Source organism: Python bivittatus, unplaced genomic scaffold (genome assembly GCF_059951505.1).
Source record: "Python bivittatus isolate LINGU-HERP-01145 unplaced genomic scaffold, Pbiv_v1 ctg000700_np1212, whole genome shotgun sequence".
Taxonomy (NCBI): Eukaryota; Metazoa; Chordata; class Lepidosauria; order Squamata; family Pythonidae; genus Python; species Python bivittatus.
The window spans coordinates 76,426,355-76,443,439 of record NW_028277098.1 but is presented as its reverse complement, the minus strand read 5'-3'; the positions used below and the strand labels follow the sequence as shown (position 1 = coordinate 76,443,439).

Below are 17,085 nucleotides of genomic sequence, written 5' to 3'. Positions count from 1 at the left end.
GTTGTAAGGTACCATCCATATCTATCATTTTCATAGTGATATCAATACCCATACATGTAATGTGAAAAAGTAAGTACACCCCACTGAAATTTTGTACTTTTTCAAGATATTTCAACATACAGATATTTGATCTTCATTTCAACAATACCGATAGATAAAAGGTATATAATACAATAAATACCATGCACCATTTACATTTCATAGTCCATGGTGTAATTTAAATAAACATAAATGCATTTTTTCATGTGGAAAAAGTAAGTACATTGCTTTATTTATCATTATCTCAAGTACAGATCAGGTGCACATCACATGGAGATGTCAAAGAACTGCTAACTTGCCCAGGCCAAGCTGTCCCAGCAAGTTCAGCTGAAGAAGAGAATGCAAACTGCTGAAAGAAGTCTCTTTGAGAGCATCACTGACCACATGACCTACAGGTAGCTCTCACCACTACTGATGTCACAGGGCTTGAGTCTACCATTAGAAAGGACCTGCACAAACTAGATCTACATGGGAGGTGTGCCAGGAGGAAACCTTTGCTATCCAGAAAGAACACCAGGGTAAGATTAACGTTTGCTCATGAACACCTAGGCAAAGGCCAGGACTTCCAGAACAATGTGTTCTGGACAGATGAGGCAAAGATAGAGTTATTTGGCCAAATTACCAGAAAAAAATGTTTGATGAAAACAGCATTTCACCAGAAGAACCCCGTACCAACTGTAAAGCATGGTGGTGGAAATGTTATCATTTGGGGCTGTTTTGCTGCATCAGGGCCTGGGCAGCTCATGATCACAGAATCCACTATGAATTATTCGTTGTAGAGGGTGCTTGAAGATAATGTGAGACTATCTGTTAGAAGACTGAAGCTCAACCAAAAGTGGACCTTACTACAGTACATGGCAATGATCCTAAACATTCCAGTAAATCCACCAAGGAATGTCTGGGAAAAAAAAAGAAATGGAGAGTTCTGGAATGACTAAGTCAAAGCCTGGATCTAAATCCCATTGAGATGCTGTGCAGTGATTTGACACAAGTTGTGCATGCAAGAAACCCTTCAAACATTACACACTGAAAAAATTCTATTCAGAGAAGTGGGAAAAAATTCCTCCCAGTCGATGTCAGAGACTGGTTGACAGGTATAAGAAACTCCTACTAGGGTGTATTTACTTTTTCACATGACTGTACATAACATATCAAAAATGATAGTGACAGAATTAATCTAACAGTTAACATTCCCTGTAACCATTTCATTTTGATATTAACATCACTATATGAGATCAATTTGATTAAAAAAAGTGTCAGGTCTCTCACTTCAATTACAAAAATGCAAGAGAACATTCGTTTTTGTCATCCCAACCTAATTTAAAAGACTAATGCTAAGTAGCGATCTAGGCCAAGTGGGAAGAAAATGGGCTGAGATTAAGACTCAATGTAGCATAACTTTCTTTTTAGAAATTTTATGCCATTTATTCATTTGTTCATTTGTTTAAATTTGCATAGCTGCCCAATCTCAGATTTGTGATTCTGGGCAGCTCACACAATTAAAACAACAAGAAACCATAAACAAAATAAAAATAAAACAGAAAATATATATATAATCATTAAACACCAGATTAAACCATAAAAAACATACTTGGGGGAAAGTAGAATTCATGCATCACAATCAATACAGGCAGTCCTCATTTAGTGACCACAACTGGGACCAACAACTTGGTCATTAAGCAAAACAATCACTAAGTGAAACATCATGATTTTACAATCTTACTTCAGCTTTCCTTTGCTTTACAGACCTGTAAAGGTCATAAATACAAGGAGTGGCTGCAAAATTACTTTTTTATCACTGTTTTCATTATGAACGGTCACTAAATGAGGCAATCACTAAACAAGGACTACATATACAGCCATCTAGTGGACTCCACACCACTGCCAGATCCTCAAGCAGGACGGCATAGCCATATCTTCAGAGCCTTCTGAAAGGCTAGTAGGGATATGGTAAAATACCTCTCGCTTTCTGCCCATATGTACCCAGCATCATGTTACCAAACATATTCATATTCTTTATCAGCAAAGCCTCTTTAAGAGGGTTACAATGTATGCAGTGCACTGGGCCCTAGTGCACAGTAGAAAGCTATAGGGTTAACTGGTGAACAAGGGCACAAAAGCAAGGAGGCTATATCCATCCTCCATCACTCTATCCCCAAGAGAATGCCTTGCATTCACTCAGGCTGACAAGTTTTCCAGAGGTTTATCCATAGGCTAGCAGAGTTAGCCAATGGACAAGTTGATAGTGTTGAGTGGCCTAGACTACCCATTAGCTAATGCAGCTCTGTAGGTCATCACGTAGATCAGGCCAACAAAGTCATACTCCTAAGTAGGATTTTAATGCAAGATAACTTCTGTATCTGGTATGTTTCTCCTAGATACTTTAATTTTTTTTTTTAATTTTGGAATTCCAATCTGAGTACATAGGTTTTTTTAATCACCTCAGAAATCCATCTATTATGTTAAGATAGAGGAGCACTCCATAGTGTTGTACTGCACCTCCAAATTCCTTAAACCAGCCCTATGTATGAGCTTCTTTCACTTGATCCAAACCTCTCCATGGTTTTGCCCCTCTATTCCATTTTTAGATAACACATCTCTTCATTTAACATTTACTTATTTATTTATCATATTTATACCCAATGCAATCACAAAACACTCATCTAATTGAAGGTTTCCTGCTTCCTGAAACAACTCTACTTTTTTTTTCTCTTGCTGTCCCTTATATGCCTGGACTTGGTTTACAGAATGTCATGTAAACACTTCCTTTGCTTTCTGGAACCCTTATTTTTCCATGTTTTTGAACAACTACCAAATGCCAATGGCTCCTAAAGATTAATATCAGTGCATAATCTTTCTATTTATTTCTGCCTCTCCATCATTCCCCTTTCCCTATTGCTTTCCTGTTTATTTTAAATAATATATTGTAAATCCCAGGATATAGAAAACTATCAAACTAGTTAACAGTAATATTACAGCTATGTTGTTTAGGTAATTATAGAAGAGATTTAGAGATAAAAGGTCTCATGAAGATCAATGCGGGTTTTTACCTAAAGGATAATTACAAGGCAATATTAGAAATGTGTTCAATATTCTGGAGTATTTGGAGCAACACAATGAAAAACAAGCTGCACTGATCTTACATGCAAAGAAAACATTTGATAATTTGAACTAGATTTTCTTGTTTAGAGTTCTGGAACATATGAATCTTGGAGATAATTTTATTTAATGGGTAAGATTGATTTATATTTCACAGAAAGCGCAAATAATTGTAAATGGAGAACTAACAAAACCTTGTGAGATTCAAAAAGGGACAAGACAAGAATGGCCGTTGTCTCCACTCTTGTTTATTTTAGTTCTTGAGGTACTGAACAGAGACATAAGACAAGATAAGAGAATCGTGGGAGTTAAGATTAAAAAAGAACCTTATAAGTTAAGGGCATTTGCAGATGACCTGGGGATAGTTTTGGAGGATCCCTTAGAGAGAGTAGAAACATTAATGGGAAAATTAAAGGACTTTGGTATGTTAGCAGATTTTAAAATTAATAACCAGAAGACAAAGATGTTAACAAAAAATATGAAAGTAGAAGATCAAATAGAACTGATGGAGAAAACTGCTTTTAAGACTGAGAAAAAGGTAAAATATTTGGGCATTGTTATGACAAATATGAATTTGTATGTTATTTCAAAATAATTATGTTAAGACATGGAATGAAATTAAGAAGGACATGTTAAGATGGGAGAAATTAAAAGTGTCACTGTTAGGGAGAATTTCTGTGATAAAAATGAATGTTTTGCCTAGAACAATGTTTTCGTTTCAGACAATACCTGTTTTGACAACTGATTTACCATTTAAGCAATGGCAAAAAGATATATCTAAATTTATATGGTAAGGGAAAAAATCATGAGTTAAATATAGTGTTACAAGATGTAAAGGAAGAGGAGGATTGGGTTTACCAGATTTGAAACTGTATTCTGCAGCTTGTTGTCTGGTTTGGATGAAAGAATGGGTGTTGCTGAGAAACAAAAGACTTTTAGAGCTAGAAGACCACCACTGGAGTTTTGGATGGCATGGATATTTATGGTACGATAAAGTTAAAATTAATGTAGATTTTAAAAATCATTTTATCAAATGTGCCATATTGAGAATATGGAATAGATATAAACTGAGGCTGTGCCTAAAAACACCTCTATAGATCTTAGCACAAGAAGCATTTTACAGAAGAGACAGGCAAAGACAAATGGTTAACATATCAGGAATTACTGGAAAATCACTAAGGGGAATATAAAATTAAATCAAGAGAGCAACTAATGGCAGAAGGACACTGTTGTCAATGGTTTTCCCATTTATAGTTATCAGAAATATTTAAAATGGATAAAAGGACTTGTAGTATGGAGCAAAGTAAGACAGAATTTGAAGTGCTATTATGCATTGACAATGAACGTGTAATTGCTAAAATGTATAAACTTTTGCTGAAATTTGAAATGGAGGAAGAACAGGTTAAATAATGTATGATAAAGTGGGCTAAGAATTTTGGTTATAATATATAGGTTGATCAATGGGAAAATATGTGGTTAAAAGGGTTGAAATTTACATTATGTTATGATCTTAAAGTGAATTTTTATAAAATGATGTATTGTTGGAACATGACGCCAGAGAAGTTATCTAGAATGTATAAAGGTATTTCAAATGTATACTGGAAATGTGAACAACATGAAGGGATGCCCTTGAAGACCATCCCAAAAATTCAACTGGTCCAGAATGCATAGTTTTGGATGCCTCGTGGTTTGCCCATTTTTCACCACTGCTGCACAAGCTGCACTGGCTCCCAATTTCTGGGTGCAATTCAAGGTGCTGGTAATCACTTTTAAAGACTTGTATGACACTGGGCCAGGTTATTTGTGGGACCTCCTCTCTCTGAGGACATCTACTTGCCCCTCTATATTGGATAGGATGGGCTTGCTCCAGATCCCCTCTCTTAAAAGTTGTCATCTGGTGGGATCTAGGAAGCAAGCCTTCTCCATAGCTTGGAGAAGAATAGGTATGGAGCTGAGATACGGAGGGCCCTACCTTTCTTGCTTCCCTGAAAGCTGTTAAGACCTAGCTGTTCCCTCAGGCATTGGGTTGGTATGGAAGGTGGGCCCAGCCTTTTTTTGGAGGGGGGGATTTTTCTTGAGAGGGTAATGTCATGGCACTGGTGATGTGTTAAGAGCTTTAATCTTGCATTTTAATTATTTGCATATTTATTTCATGGAAAATATCTATGTGGTTACTAAGAGTTGACACTGACTTGATGGCACATAATCAGTTGATCAACTTGTTTGTTAGCTGCCTAGTGTTGTTTCATATAATAAAACATATACAATTTTCAAATACAATAAAGAAACAGAATACATTCAGTGATGTTCTCAAAGAGAAAGTATCTGAATCAACCCACAGGACTGATAGACAGACTTACCAGTTACCTGGAGCTGTGATTTCATAGTTAGTCCACTGATACACTCTGATCTTGACCCATTCCCAGCCATATCATAGGAAGGTACATGAACCTAAGTAAAGAATTCAATAAAAATACTGTTTTAAAAACAACTGCTGTATTCCTTATTAAAGCATGACAACACTGTAGGATAGCCAGGTGTATATATAAACTGGTCAGATCAAGGGAGTACTGCAGCCAGATAGTCCATAAAGAATATGTGTTGATAAATCAAAGAAATAATTAAGTAGTAATAGTAATTGATGGTAATTAAGACTATTAACACAACCATTTTGATTTCAACAGGCTCTGAGTATTTGATAGGGTAAATAATAAAAATGGGCTCCTTTTCTCCTGTCCCAAACACATTCTCATTAGCAAAACAATTAGTAGCAAGGAGAGGAGGAAGAGAAATAAATAAGCATTAACATGGGACAAAGTACTGTAAAGATATGCAAATTATAAAGTAGAACTGTAAAGTACTATGTAGCCAAGAAGGAAAGTTCAAGAAAAGCAATCACTAGACTATTTTCACTGCTTCCATGCCACCTAATTCAACATACTGTATTTTACAACAGTCATATATTAGATCTAAAGTTTAGATAGGTACCACATCTCTTAAAAGATAATGTTAGGAATGTGATGCCCATGCTTAGATAAAAGACTACTGTGAAGCTCAGTATAAATTATTATTTGGTTGCTTCAAAGTTAAAGTAGGTGGCATTTCTTCCCATTTTCAAATATATTATCAATTTCTTACAGTGGATAAACATAGGATTTGAAAGATATCCCACAGAAATCAATAATGAGCAACCCTTTCACAACAGCCAAATAATCAATTATTCAAACATTTGCCTGAGGGATGTCAGCTGTAGTTCTCTTCCTTCAGGAATTCTTTAACTATGAGAAATATGTTTGATAACAAAGAACTTGTTATGTGATGTATTAATAACATGTACTTGATCAACTATTTCCCCTACTCTAGGCAGTACTTGCCTAAACTGTGAAACTGACTAATTATGATTGGTTGTTTTTGATTTGCATTGTTAACTGCAAGGCAAAATATTGATCTTCATATCTCTTACAGCTATGTGGAGGAAACTCAAAATTGTCTTCATTTTTTTCTTGTGAAAAGCTCTATGCCTTTTACACTTGCTTGGCTAGTAGAAAACAAGTTAGTAGAACCCAAAGGAGCTGAGAGAGGAGTCTGCCACTGTAATCCTAAAGTTCCACTTCCAAATCCTTAAATTCATGAATGTGTGGGTTTTCTTTCGCTATGTTTCCCATCTTTATGTCATCCACCCGTTCAATTTTCTGGAAATGCAGAAAGAAACAATGGAGATATTCTTCTTACTACTATGACTTTCTACTAGGGAGACTGAATACTCTAGCAAAGTGACCCATTAACATTTGCTTTGTTTTATACAAAAAGGACCCATGAATAATTCATGCAAAGTGAACACAATTGTAGAGGATAGAAAGGAGCCAAAACCCTTGTGTATCCTTCATTCTCCCTGCAACCAATTCTCAATTCCAACTTCCCCAAAGCAAATCTTTTTGGTGGTGAAAGAGTAAGTAAAACCTTCTTTAATTCACTAATTCTGCAGAGAACGGGTCTGTTTTTTTGCTTGCAACAGACCTATGGCAAGATAAATGGAACAAGTATACACCCTTCCCCAAGAAAATAAAGCTGACTCAGGCTGGGGCTTTTGGTTTTTTCTTTTCACAGGAAAAAAAAATTGCAGGCATAAGCCTGTGAATTACTTTCCTTAAAGGTGGATTCTTCTTTGTATTCTTTCCAATATTAGATAAAATTTGGCTAGTTATTCTGCCCTCAGCACTTCAGCTGCAAAATGGAGATAATAGTGAATATCCTTATGGTGTTGATATAACAATTAAAGACAAATAATGTGTTTAAGATTCTTTGAATATTTTAAAGCATGATGATGATGATGATGATGATGATGCATTGGAATATCTGCAAGAAATACCATTTGCCTGCAAGCAAGAACTGGTCGGACTACAAAACAGACAAAATGATAGAAAATTAAGACGCTAAAGTGCTCTGGCACTTTAGAATTCAAATAGACAAGCACCTGCCACACAACACCTCAGACTTAACAACTGTTGATAAGAAAGACAAAAACGTCTGGATAGTGGATACTGCAATACCTGGAGACAGCATAGTAGAAGAGAAAGAACTGGAGAAAATCACAAAATATAAAGACCTGCAAATAGAAGTAGGAGGACTATGGCAAAAGAAACCAAAGATAGTACCAATAATTATAGGTGCCTTAGGTGCAATTCCAAAACATCTGGAGCACCACTTGAAGACCACTGGCATTGACAAAATCATCATCATTCAATTGCAAAAGGCAGCTTTACTTGGAACAGCTTATATCCTGAGACAATACCTTTAACACCATCAAACAACAACATCTGCCTATCACAGGTCCTTGGGAAGGACTTGATAGGTGGATAAAAATGCCAAATCCAGTCGATACATCTGGCTGACTATGCGACCAACCATAATAATATATTAAATTTATATGCCGCCCAACTCCCAATTATACAAACACTGATTATTAATATGCTGCTCAGGAATCCTACTTCTTCTTGCCTCAATTAACTTTAAACACAATTCAATTTCAACATAGCATTGGAGTTATCACCACCAACTTGCATAACCTGCAATACACACCTCTAATCTGCCTACTTCTGAAAGCTTCATGTTGTTAAAAAAAAATCTAACGTTATGATTTCCCTTCACACTAATTTCAATCACATGAAGCAATGCCTTTTTGTAAAGCCACAATACATGCTCAATCAGCACTACAAAGACAGGAATAAGTAAACTTCCAAGAAACCAAAATTAACAGTCACCTATTCTAACCAGTTAAGTGAAACTGTTTAATTTAATCAGGGTTCTTTTATTTTTTGTAGGAAGCACACTGCAGAGAGCCTTGGGATTGTGCTCTTCTATCCTATATTGCCACTTCCCCCTATGATTGCAAGGACATTTGAGGTTTTTGATTCTATTTTGATTACCATTTGTCCAACACATTACTCAGAGTTCCTGCGTTCATTAAAGAAAAAGGCAGCTACTTTTGCTTTCTGTGTGACTTAAAAACAATATAGTGTTTTGCATGGATAACAGAATCTGCTTTTTATAAAAGTTTAGATCTTTATGATAATGTAAATCTGTTTACTGAATAAGCTGGACATTACCAGAAAATCCACATTTACAGGTACAACTGCATACTTCCCAAATTTCACAACTAGACTTATATAATTTTATTTTAGAAATTTACTTCATATCTGAGGCACAGAAAGTCTCAGTTTTTACTACTCAAGAACACTGAGAGATAAGGTCCCTTATTTAAAACTTGAAACTAAAATAAAAAACAGCACAATAACTTATAATGTTGGTGTACATGAAAACTTAACACTCAATATATACAAAAATGCAGAGTAAATTCCTAATTGGCCCCAAACACTAAAGATATCTGGGATTTGAACACAGTCCCACAGAAACACAGGTATTCTCACTGCAAGGGCTCTTTTTGGAGGCCAAGAAACAGTTAAAACTGATTATGGCACAATAAGCAATTTCCTTTAACAGCTTATACATGCTACTACTATTATAACAATGAATGGTTCTTTTGTTCATTGAAGACTTAATTCTTTACTACTGTACAGAAGATTTTGAGCTCTTACAAATCTTATTAATGAATTTTGTAGAACAAAGAATGAAAGTCATACTGTTTGTAACATTAATGACAGTTTCCAAGTACTTGTATTAACTATGTAGATTAATGAGTATTAACAGTTTAATGACTGCAACTCAAATTAAAAAGGAGCTATAGTTTATCATTTCTGGGTCATAATCTAAACAGTTTATATGTATTTGGGGGAATAGGAATTTGCAATATTTTTACTGCTTCGATGGAGTTGGTGTAGAATTCTTATATTTTGAACTTATCAGAAATACTTGATCATGTTTCTTCTTTCAAAATAAGAACCAATATATAGCAGTTAAGCTATCAGACTATGAGTGGGAAGCTCCTACTTTAGTCTACCTTCAACTATGAAAGCTCACTGGTGACTTTTAGCCAGTTACTCTCTCTCAGGCCAACCTACCTCACAGGGTTGTTCTTGTGAGGAAAAAGAAGAGGAGAGAGCACTATGCATGTCACCTGAGCTCCTATACAAAAGGTAAAATAGAAATCTAGTGATACATTTTTAAACATTAGAAATGGACAGATATTTTCCTCCAATGTTTTCAAGTTTTCCTTTCAGCTGTGATTGCTTTCACTCCTATTTAGATTCCTTAATGCTCTGCCTCTGAAATTCTCCAACAGTATGCCTAGATCCTGCTAATCTGGAAAAAGAAATAAAAGGTTTACAGCCTTAAGTATCCACCCCTAAGGAAAAGAAGTAAAATATGACTAAATCACTCAATCACTTCTAATGCAGAAATTGAGTGCAATTCCAGAGGAATTGGTACATTATAAGTCTCCATGCTTTCCTTCTGCAGTAAAGCTTCCATCTTTAAAAATATAAATATTTGCATTTATTAATAATCTAGTATCTTACCTAGACTTAAAGCTAACTATAACAATTAGTAAAAGAAAACAACAAAAATCCAAAGTTAAATAATACAAAACAGAAATATAAATTCAAAATCAGCACATATAGATCCATTTTAATCCATAAAATAAATTATGATTATCTCAGAAAATAAAAATAATTAAATGCTATTAGAGAACAACTGGTTAACTATAGGGATTCTCAGTAGACAGAAAATGTTATACATTCTAAGGACAACTTTGTTATATAAAGCTTATATAAACCTTTACAAGAAATGTTCATGTTTAATATAAATACAAACAGTTATACTTCGGAGGACTTTTAACATGACACCATTTTGCATCCTGTGGGTTCACAATGACTATGACAAATATTAATTTGGCAATGATTCGATTCTCACTAGGTACTTGTTCAGAGCAAAATGTATAACTCCAGCAATTTTGAGAATCTAAGCCAAATATTTTACTTAACAAAGTAATCTAATAATTGTAAAGGAAGAAACCAAATTATACTTCACAGGATTTTAGTCAAAGATAAACCCCACTTCTCTTACTAACTCTGCCAGGCCTAGCAGTAGAACCCAGGCTGCAAGGCGGGAGGGCAAGCAAAAGGGAGTGAGGAGGAGGGAACACTCCTTAATCATTGCTTCTCCTATCCCACCAAGATGCACTATGGGATCAAAGAACTGGGGGGAAGAGCAGTAACTCTTCAGCTACCACACCTCAGGATAAAGCTATCTATTCAGGCCTGGCAGAGCAGGAACAGTAGTGGGGGTAAGGTATTTGGCATCTGGCGCAACTTTACCGCAAAGGTATCAGGTAGAGCCAGTTCCACCCCACTGCCCTTCCCCCCACAGGAAAGGAAATGAGGGGAATTGGTTCTCCAGTCCCCATACCCAAGCATTAAAGTGTGGGGTGAAGCAGGTCTTTCTGGTGCTGGGACAACTAGCACTAAAAAGGCCATTTTCCTCTTACTCTTCTTTATCCTATTTCTTTATCCTACTTCTCTTGCCATGAATAGCAAGAAGCAGTGGGGGGGGGGACAGGGGGAGAACAGCCCCTTTCCTAACAGTTTTGCTATCCTGGGATGGAAGAACTGACAGCAGAAGAAAGGTGACAAGAAGGGGAGATAAGCAGGAGAGAATGGCTCTTCTGCTGACAGTTCTTCAATCCTGCAGAGTGGGACTGAGTACCAAGATGTGATGGACTGGAATGGTAGGAGGGGAGTACAGAATGTGCTCTCATCTGTTCCACCTCACCTCCGTACTTCTCAGGCATGCTACCAGGCGAATGCAGCAACACTGGTGGCGGTGGTGGCTGGGCTCCCGGTCCAATTTGCTGTATTAGTTGTCCCATAGCCGCTTGCAGGTTATTAATCTGTGCATCCACTTGCTGCTGGTGTTGTAGTAGTGCAGCGGCCAAGACCTGAGGGGTCAAATTAGCTCCCTGTGGATCTGTACCCATGATGTAACTCCTTCTACTGGAAGGTAATTTAGATTTTGGGAAGACTGATGTCGGGCCTAGCCCAAGGAACTCCAGGAGACCATGCAGAATCAATCCAGCAAAGTTTATTAGCTACAACCCCTTAACAAGAATTTTCCCAGAATGAAACCAGTTCCCAGGCTCAGCCAGTTCACACCGATGGAATTTCTTAGGGAGGTGCCAGTCTCCTCCGCTTATCTCTTCCTCGCTCCTCTGGAGACGAGAGCACATTCTTTACTCCCCTCCCACTATACCAGTCCATCACACAAGGGTTAGTAACTGGTACAAAAGAAGACATTTCCCACCATGGCCCTCCCTCTGCTTCTCATGCTAAGACAGAATATGGAAATGTGAGCAGCAAATTTCTGTGTCACCATACCTTCCTGCTGGATCACACACTGGAGAAAAGCACTTTAATGCTATTATGTAGAAGAACCCAAGGTTTGCCAGATGCCACCATCTATTAAATTTATAATAATTCATATCCTACCTTATTCAGTTGCATCTGACATATCAAAGTTTCTATTGCTGACTTGAAAGCTACTTTATGCACCTTATACTGAGAAAGGCAGGATTTAAGTTGAAACAACAAACACAACTAACACCAGTCACATATAGACTATCCAGGAAAGCAGAAAGACAAGCACTGACAAAGTTTCCTCTACTGTACTGCCTGCTTTGTTCTCCTAAACATTTCTGGCAGTTCTCTCAAATCATCCACTGCTCCCTTTACCACCAACTCTCTCCCATACAGATTCTCCTACACAGAATACTCACCCATTCCCTGAACTTCAAGCTGAAAGAAAAAAGGAGACAAGCAGCTTCTAATGCTCCCACATTGCCCACAGAATACAGGCTTAGTTCTGTCTTATACATAGCGATGAACACAAGACTTATTGTCTGCCTTCCATGGGATTTTCCTTGAGGATCTAGTGGGCAGTTCAGCTGAAGCCTTGGTTGCAAGCTGGAAAAGGCACGTGATGAAGGTCTTGGATCACATTGCTCCTATGCAGCCTCTTTTTGGGCAACAATCTAGGGGTGCCTCTGGGTTTCTGAGGAGCTCTGGAAGATGAAACTCAGAAGAGATGCCTGGAGTGCCGTTGGAGGAAACTGAAATGTATTGTAAGTCCAATCAAACACGACTTAAGAGCTAATATTAGGGGATTACGCTATGGGGATAAGGGTGGCGAAACATTGTTATTTCTCTGCCCTTATCATGTCTGCTGACAGTTGCTCAGAGGCCTTGTTTAGGGTGACCCATTCCTTGCTGGGGAGGGATGGGCCACAAGAACATCTCTAGGGCAGGTCAAATTGAGGTGCCTGGAGCATGGTCTTGTGAAGTTATCTGAACTGAGCTGAGCTGAGCCTGTGACTCCCAAGGAAGTGAACAAGGTCCTTCAATCTGTGAGTTCAATCACCTGTTTATTACATCCAGGGCCTTCCTGGGTTATTAAAGCTGCCTGGTAAGTGACCAGTAGTTGGGTCCATGTGATGATGTCAGCTTCATTGAAGGAGGGGGTGGCCACATTACACCCTGTGTCATCCCTGCTTTGTGAGCTCCACTGGTTATCAGTTTGCTTCCAGGTGCAATTCAAGGTGCTGATTATTACCTATAAAGCTTTACATGGCATAATGCCTGGTTATATGAAGGACGATAACTTCTACCCACCCAGGGAGATCAAGCAAAGTGGGCATGCTCAAGGTCCCTTCCATCAAACATCATCTATCATAATCTAGGTAGTGGTTATGATGCCACAGAGATTCATATGGCTCCCACCCTACAGCTATTCTGGAAGTTGTTAAAACATAGCTCTGTTCCCAAGACTGGGGTTAAAGTGGATGCCAAGCCCTTGTTAGTTTTTTTGTTGATTTGGGTATGTTTGGTTGTTTTACTCTTCCAGGTATATATGTCTTTTTATTGTTTGGTTTTTCTCTGTGTGATTACAAGCTGCCCTGAACCTTTTGGGAGTCAGGTGGTCTCCAAATTTAATAAATAAATAAACAAAACACAGCAAATAAATAAATGATTACACAATTCCTCATTTAAGGTAGGTAGAGCTTTTATTTTATGCACACACACTAAGAGAGGGAAAGAAATACAATTTTGCTAGTCTCCTTCCCAAGACTGAGTACTTTGAGGCAGGAATAGACAACATGGTACCTGTGGTCTCAATGGGCCCATGGACTTCTTTCAATGCACCGTGTGTCACTTGGCTTTTATTACATTTTTAAAAATTATAATTACAAGGGAAGCTGGCATATATTTTTATTCACAAGAATGCCTCTGAGTTCCATAATTATTCTCAAAACATAAAAATGCTAGATGGTTGTAACTAATGTCATGACTGGATGCATGCCAATTTTTGAGTGGGGATTAGATGTAAGAGGGAACATTCTGGGGAAGCTGGGGGGGATTGACAATTTAAGTATTTATCACAAGTTTTATATCTCATCCTATCCAACTGATTCAATCTCTCTCATGGTAAATTGGCATTTTGTGTCTGACCATGCCTACGCTGGTAGGCATTTTATGACACCCTGCCACCTATTCACAAAATGACTACCAGGGAGACATTTTGAGAGGACATCCACAATATGCCTCCAAATATGTATAGTGGTACCAGAAGCTGCAGGACGTTGACTGCCTCTGCTTCAAACTATAACATGGCTCAATTACTCAGTAATTCTATTCCTAGTCTTTCAAATATGCCATACACATTTGCAATTATGCTGCAGGGTATTCATATTTTAATACTTGGAGATTTATTTAATTTATTTAAAGATTGAAGGTTGTGAGAATTTGAACTCCCATAAACAGACATAAATAATTTTTAGTTCTAAACTCGTCTGGTACTACATTTTTTATATGGAAGAAACTCTGGCCTCATACCATTAAACAACTAGTTAATCAACAGCTATGATATAGCAAGTTCATGTTTCAGACCAACACCCCTAAGAACATAGAACCTGGACTCAGATAAAATCTGTCCTTTGCTACACTTGGCCCAAGTCAAGTAATGACCAAATAAAACATCCTCAGGGGTAAGAGGCAGAGCTGAGATAGCTCCAGATCACTTGGTTAATAAACCAATCTGTTCTGGAAGGAGAAAAGAATGAGGACTTGGATCCACCAAAACACAAATATTTGTGGAGTTTTGCAAATGGCTTTCTATTCTCCTGAACATTTGTCTTCTCAGTGAGGCTGCCCATTCCTGCCTTGACCAAGTATCTCAGATTGAGGGTGGGGGGACTGGGGAGAGGCAGAGAAATCCTCTTTTTTCCCCCATCCTTTTGAAACAGATACGTAACTACTGATTACTAATTGTCAATATTCTATGTATAAAAATATTGTGATAATATAGATTGGTATTTCTAAAATGATAGCTCAAACTTTTGAACATACCAAATTGGGAAAAATTAGTGACTCAAAAAGTTTGAATCACAGTTTGATGAATCATTTTACATATTATCTGGATGTTTACTACAGTAGATAACAGCAGAGCATGTTTAACCATAATGTATACTCAATATTTAATGAGCTCTCATAAATAAAAGGAATTATTATATAAAAAAGCAAATGTGCATGACTTAAATTTTTGTAAACTGTATTATCTACTTAGCAAATGTGCATGACTTAAGTTTTTGTAAACTGTATTATGAATTTTACCTAGCTTCAACTAAGCACAGAGTTCACAAAACTCAGGGAAGTAGCTAACAGTGTTTCTCAACCTTAGCAAGATGAGCGGACTTCAACTCCCAGAATTCCTCAGCCAGGCATGCTGGCTAGGGAATTCTGGGAGTTGAAATCCACTCATCTTAAAAACACTGAGCTAGGTAGTAATCCCCAAACTAATCTGTGAATCCCAACGTTCACCAAAAAGCATTGAAGAATACCATTGATATTTTATCAGTTTCTTCACAGAATTTGAAATACCAACTTCAGACTTTGAATACAAGGGACAAAATTTTCACGTGGACATTACTTCAAAATAACAGATTAAATGCATTGAATCCAAATTACTCCAGACACTTCACATAAATTTATGTCATTTGTGTTGTTCACAGAATTACATAACATTTTATGTTATTTGCATTGATTTATATAATTTGTGTGACAATGTAACTATGCAAATGACATAAGCCAAATAATTACTTTTATGTAATGGACATTCAGATGTAATAACATCTCTTCTACTAAATGGTTGGTTAAACTGAGGTTTTACTGTACTTATATTTTAATACTTAAAAAAGATACAAGAGAGTCTCCCAATGTCACCCCTTCAAGGCAGGACAAGTCAGGAAACAAGCACCACAAGGATTACAGGAGTACTACTTTGTTTAGGTTATAATAAATTCTTAAAAGCCTACCAATTTCCCTCCATTCCCTCTTACACCAAACAGAATTAAGATGGTTATTTTGAGCCTCTTTCTTATGTTCCCTTCTTTCCCACTTTCCCTGGATTAAGTTGTCATTTACTTTTTCAACTCTTGTATTACTTTGTCAAGGCTATCTCTACACATACACAGTAGCCCATGTAATCAGCAAACCAGGTTTCAGACAATTCTCTTTCTTTTAATTGAGAGTTCTAGAAGTAGAACTTGAGGTTGAATACATGGCAACAAATATGTTCTATCAACTTACAGCCCTCTTCATATGTACAGTGAATTTCAATGCTTAAAGAGTTTAATGCAAATGTTATATGGCTGCAAGAGATTTTTGTAATAATAAACTGCATCCAATACTACACTCCCAGACTTCTACTTGTGCCAGGTAATTACCCTTCCTTTTCCTTCTCCCAACCCATTCTGTATGCCAAATCTGTTCTGGAAGGTCCTGAGCATATCTGTACAAGTACAAATAGGTCAAAGTAAGGATCTATTCTGTTAGCATCCCTTATAAAAGGTCCCTGTTTACAACTTCAACTTGTAAAAATAGCAGATTATGAAACTAATATATTTTTGGAATAACAGAAGTTTCACTAACCATATTACTGATTGCCTCTTGTCTTAAGACAGATAAAAAAACTCTTTAGTGTAAGATGCACAATTGGCTTACAGAGTTTGCTGCCACAAGGTGAAATAATGAACAACTTTGATCATTTTAAAATGGGTTTAGATAAATTAATGGAAGATTTACTTATCAGAAACTATTAAATATATTTTTTTAAAAGCCTCCAGTTTTAATAAGTCTCATATCAGTTGCTAGAAACACTACAATTCTCATTATCTTGAGGGCTTCCAAGGACCTTCTGAATGACAGTGGACCTTTGGATTACAGGGTTCTTTTTGTAGCATACCAATTAGTCTGGTCTTGATATAACACTGCTCAAGTTACTGGAACTCTACATAATACAATTATTATTTGCCAAAAGAAAAGTACAGGATGAACATCCTAAATAACAATACAAAGAGTATTTCAATCTTAACAAGAAAAGTATGCCAAAAACTATGCCAAACATATTGCCCAATCTGGTTCACTTGAATTTTCTTTTAAATAT

General features: G+C 36.9%; 1 protein-coding gene across 2 annotated transcripts in view; it reads right to left on the bottom strand.

Moving 5' to 3' along the window:
• The window catches only part of ITCH (itchy E3 ubiquitin protein ligase), a 64,402-nt gene that overhangs the window by 43,348 nt on the left and 3,969 nt on the right, over positions 1-17,085 (bottom strand). For both annotated transcript variants that reach the window (XM_088154428.1, XM_088154427.1), the window contains one exon: positions 5,499-5,589. In XM_088154428.1, the coding sequence (XP_088010554.1) occupies positions 5,499-5,568 (70 nt within the window). In that variant the 5' untranslated portion in view covers positions 5,569-5,589. Of the gene's footprint in view, positions 1-5,498; positions 5,590-17,085 lie in introns of those variants that run through there.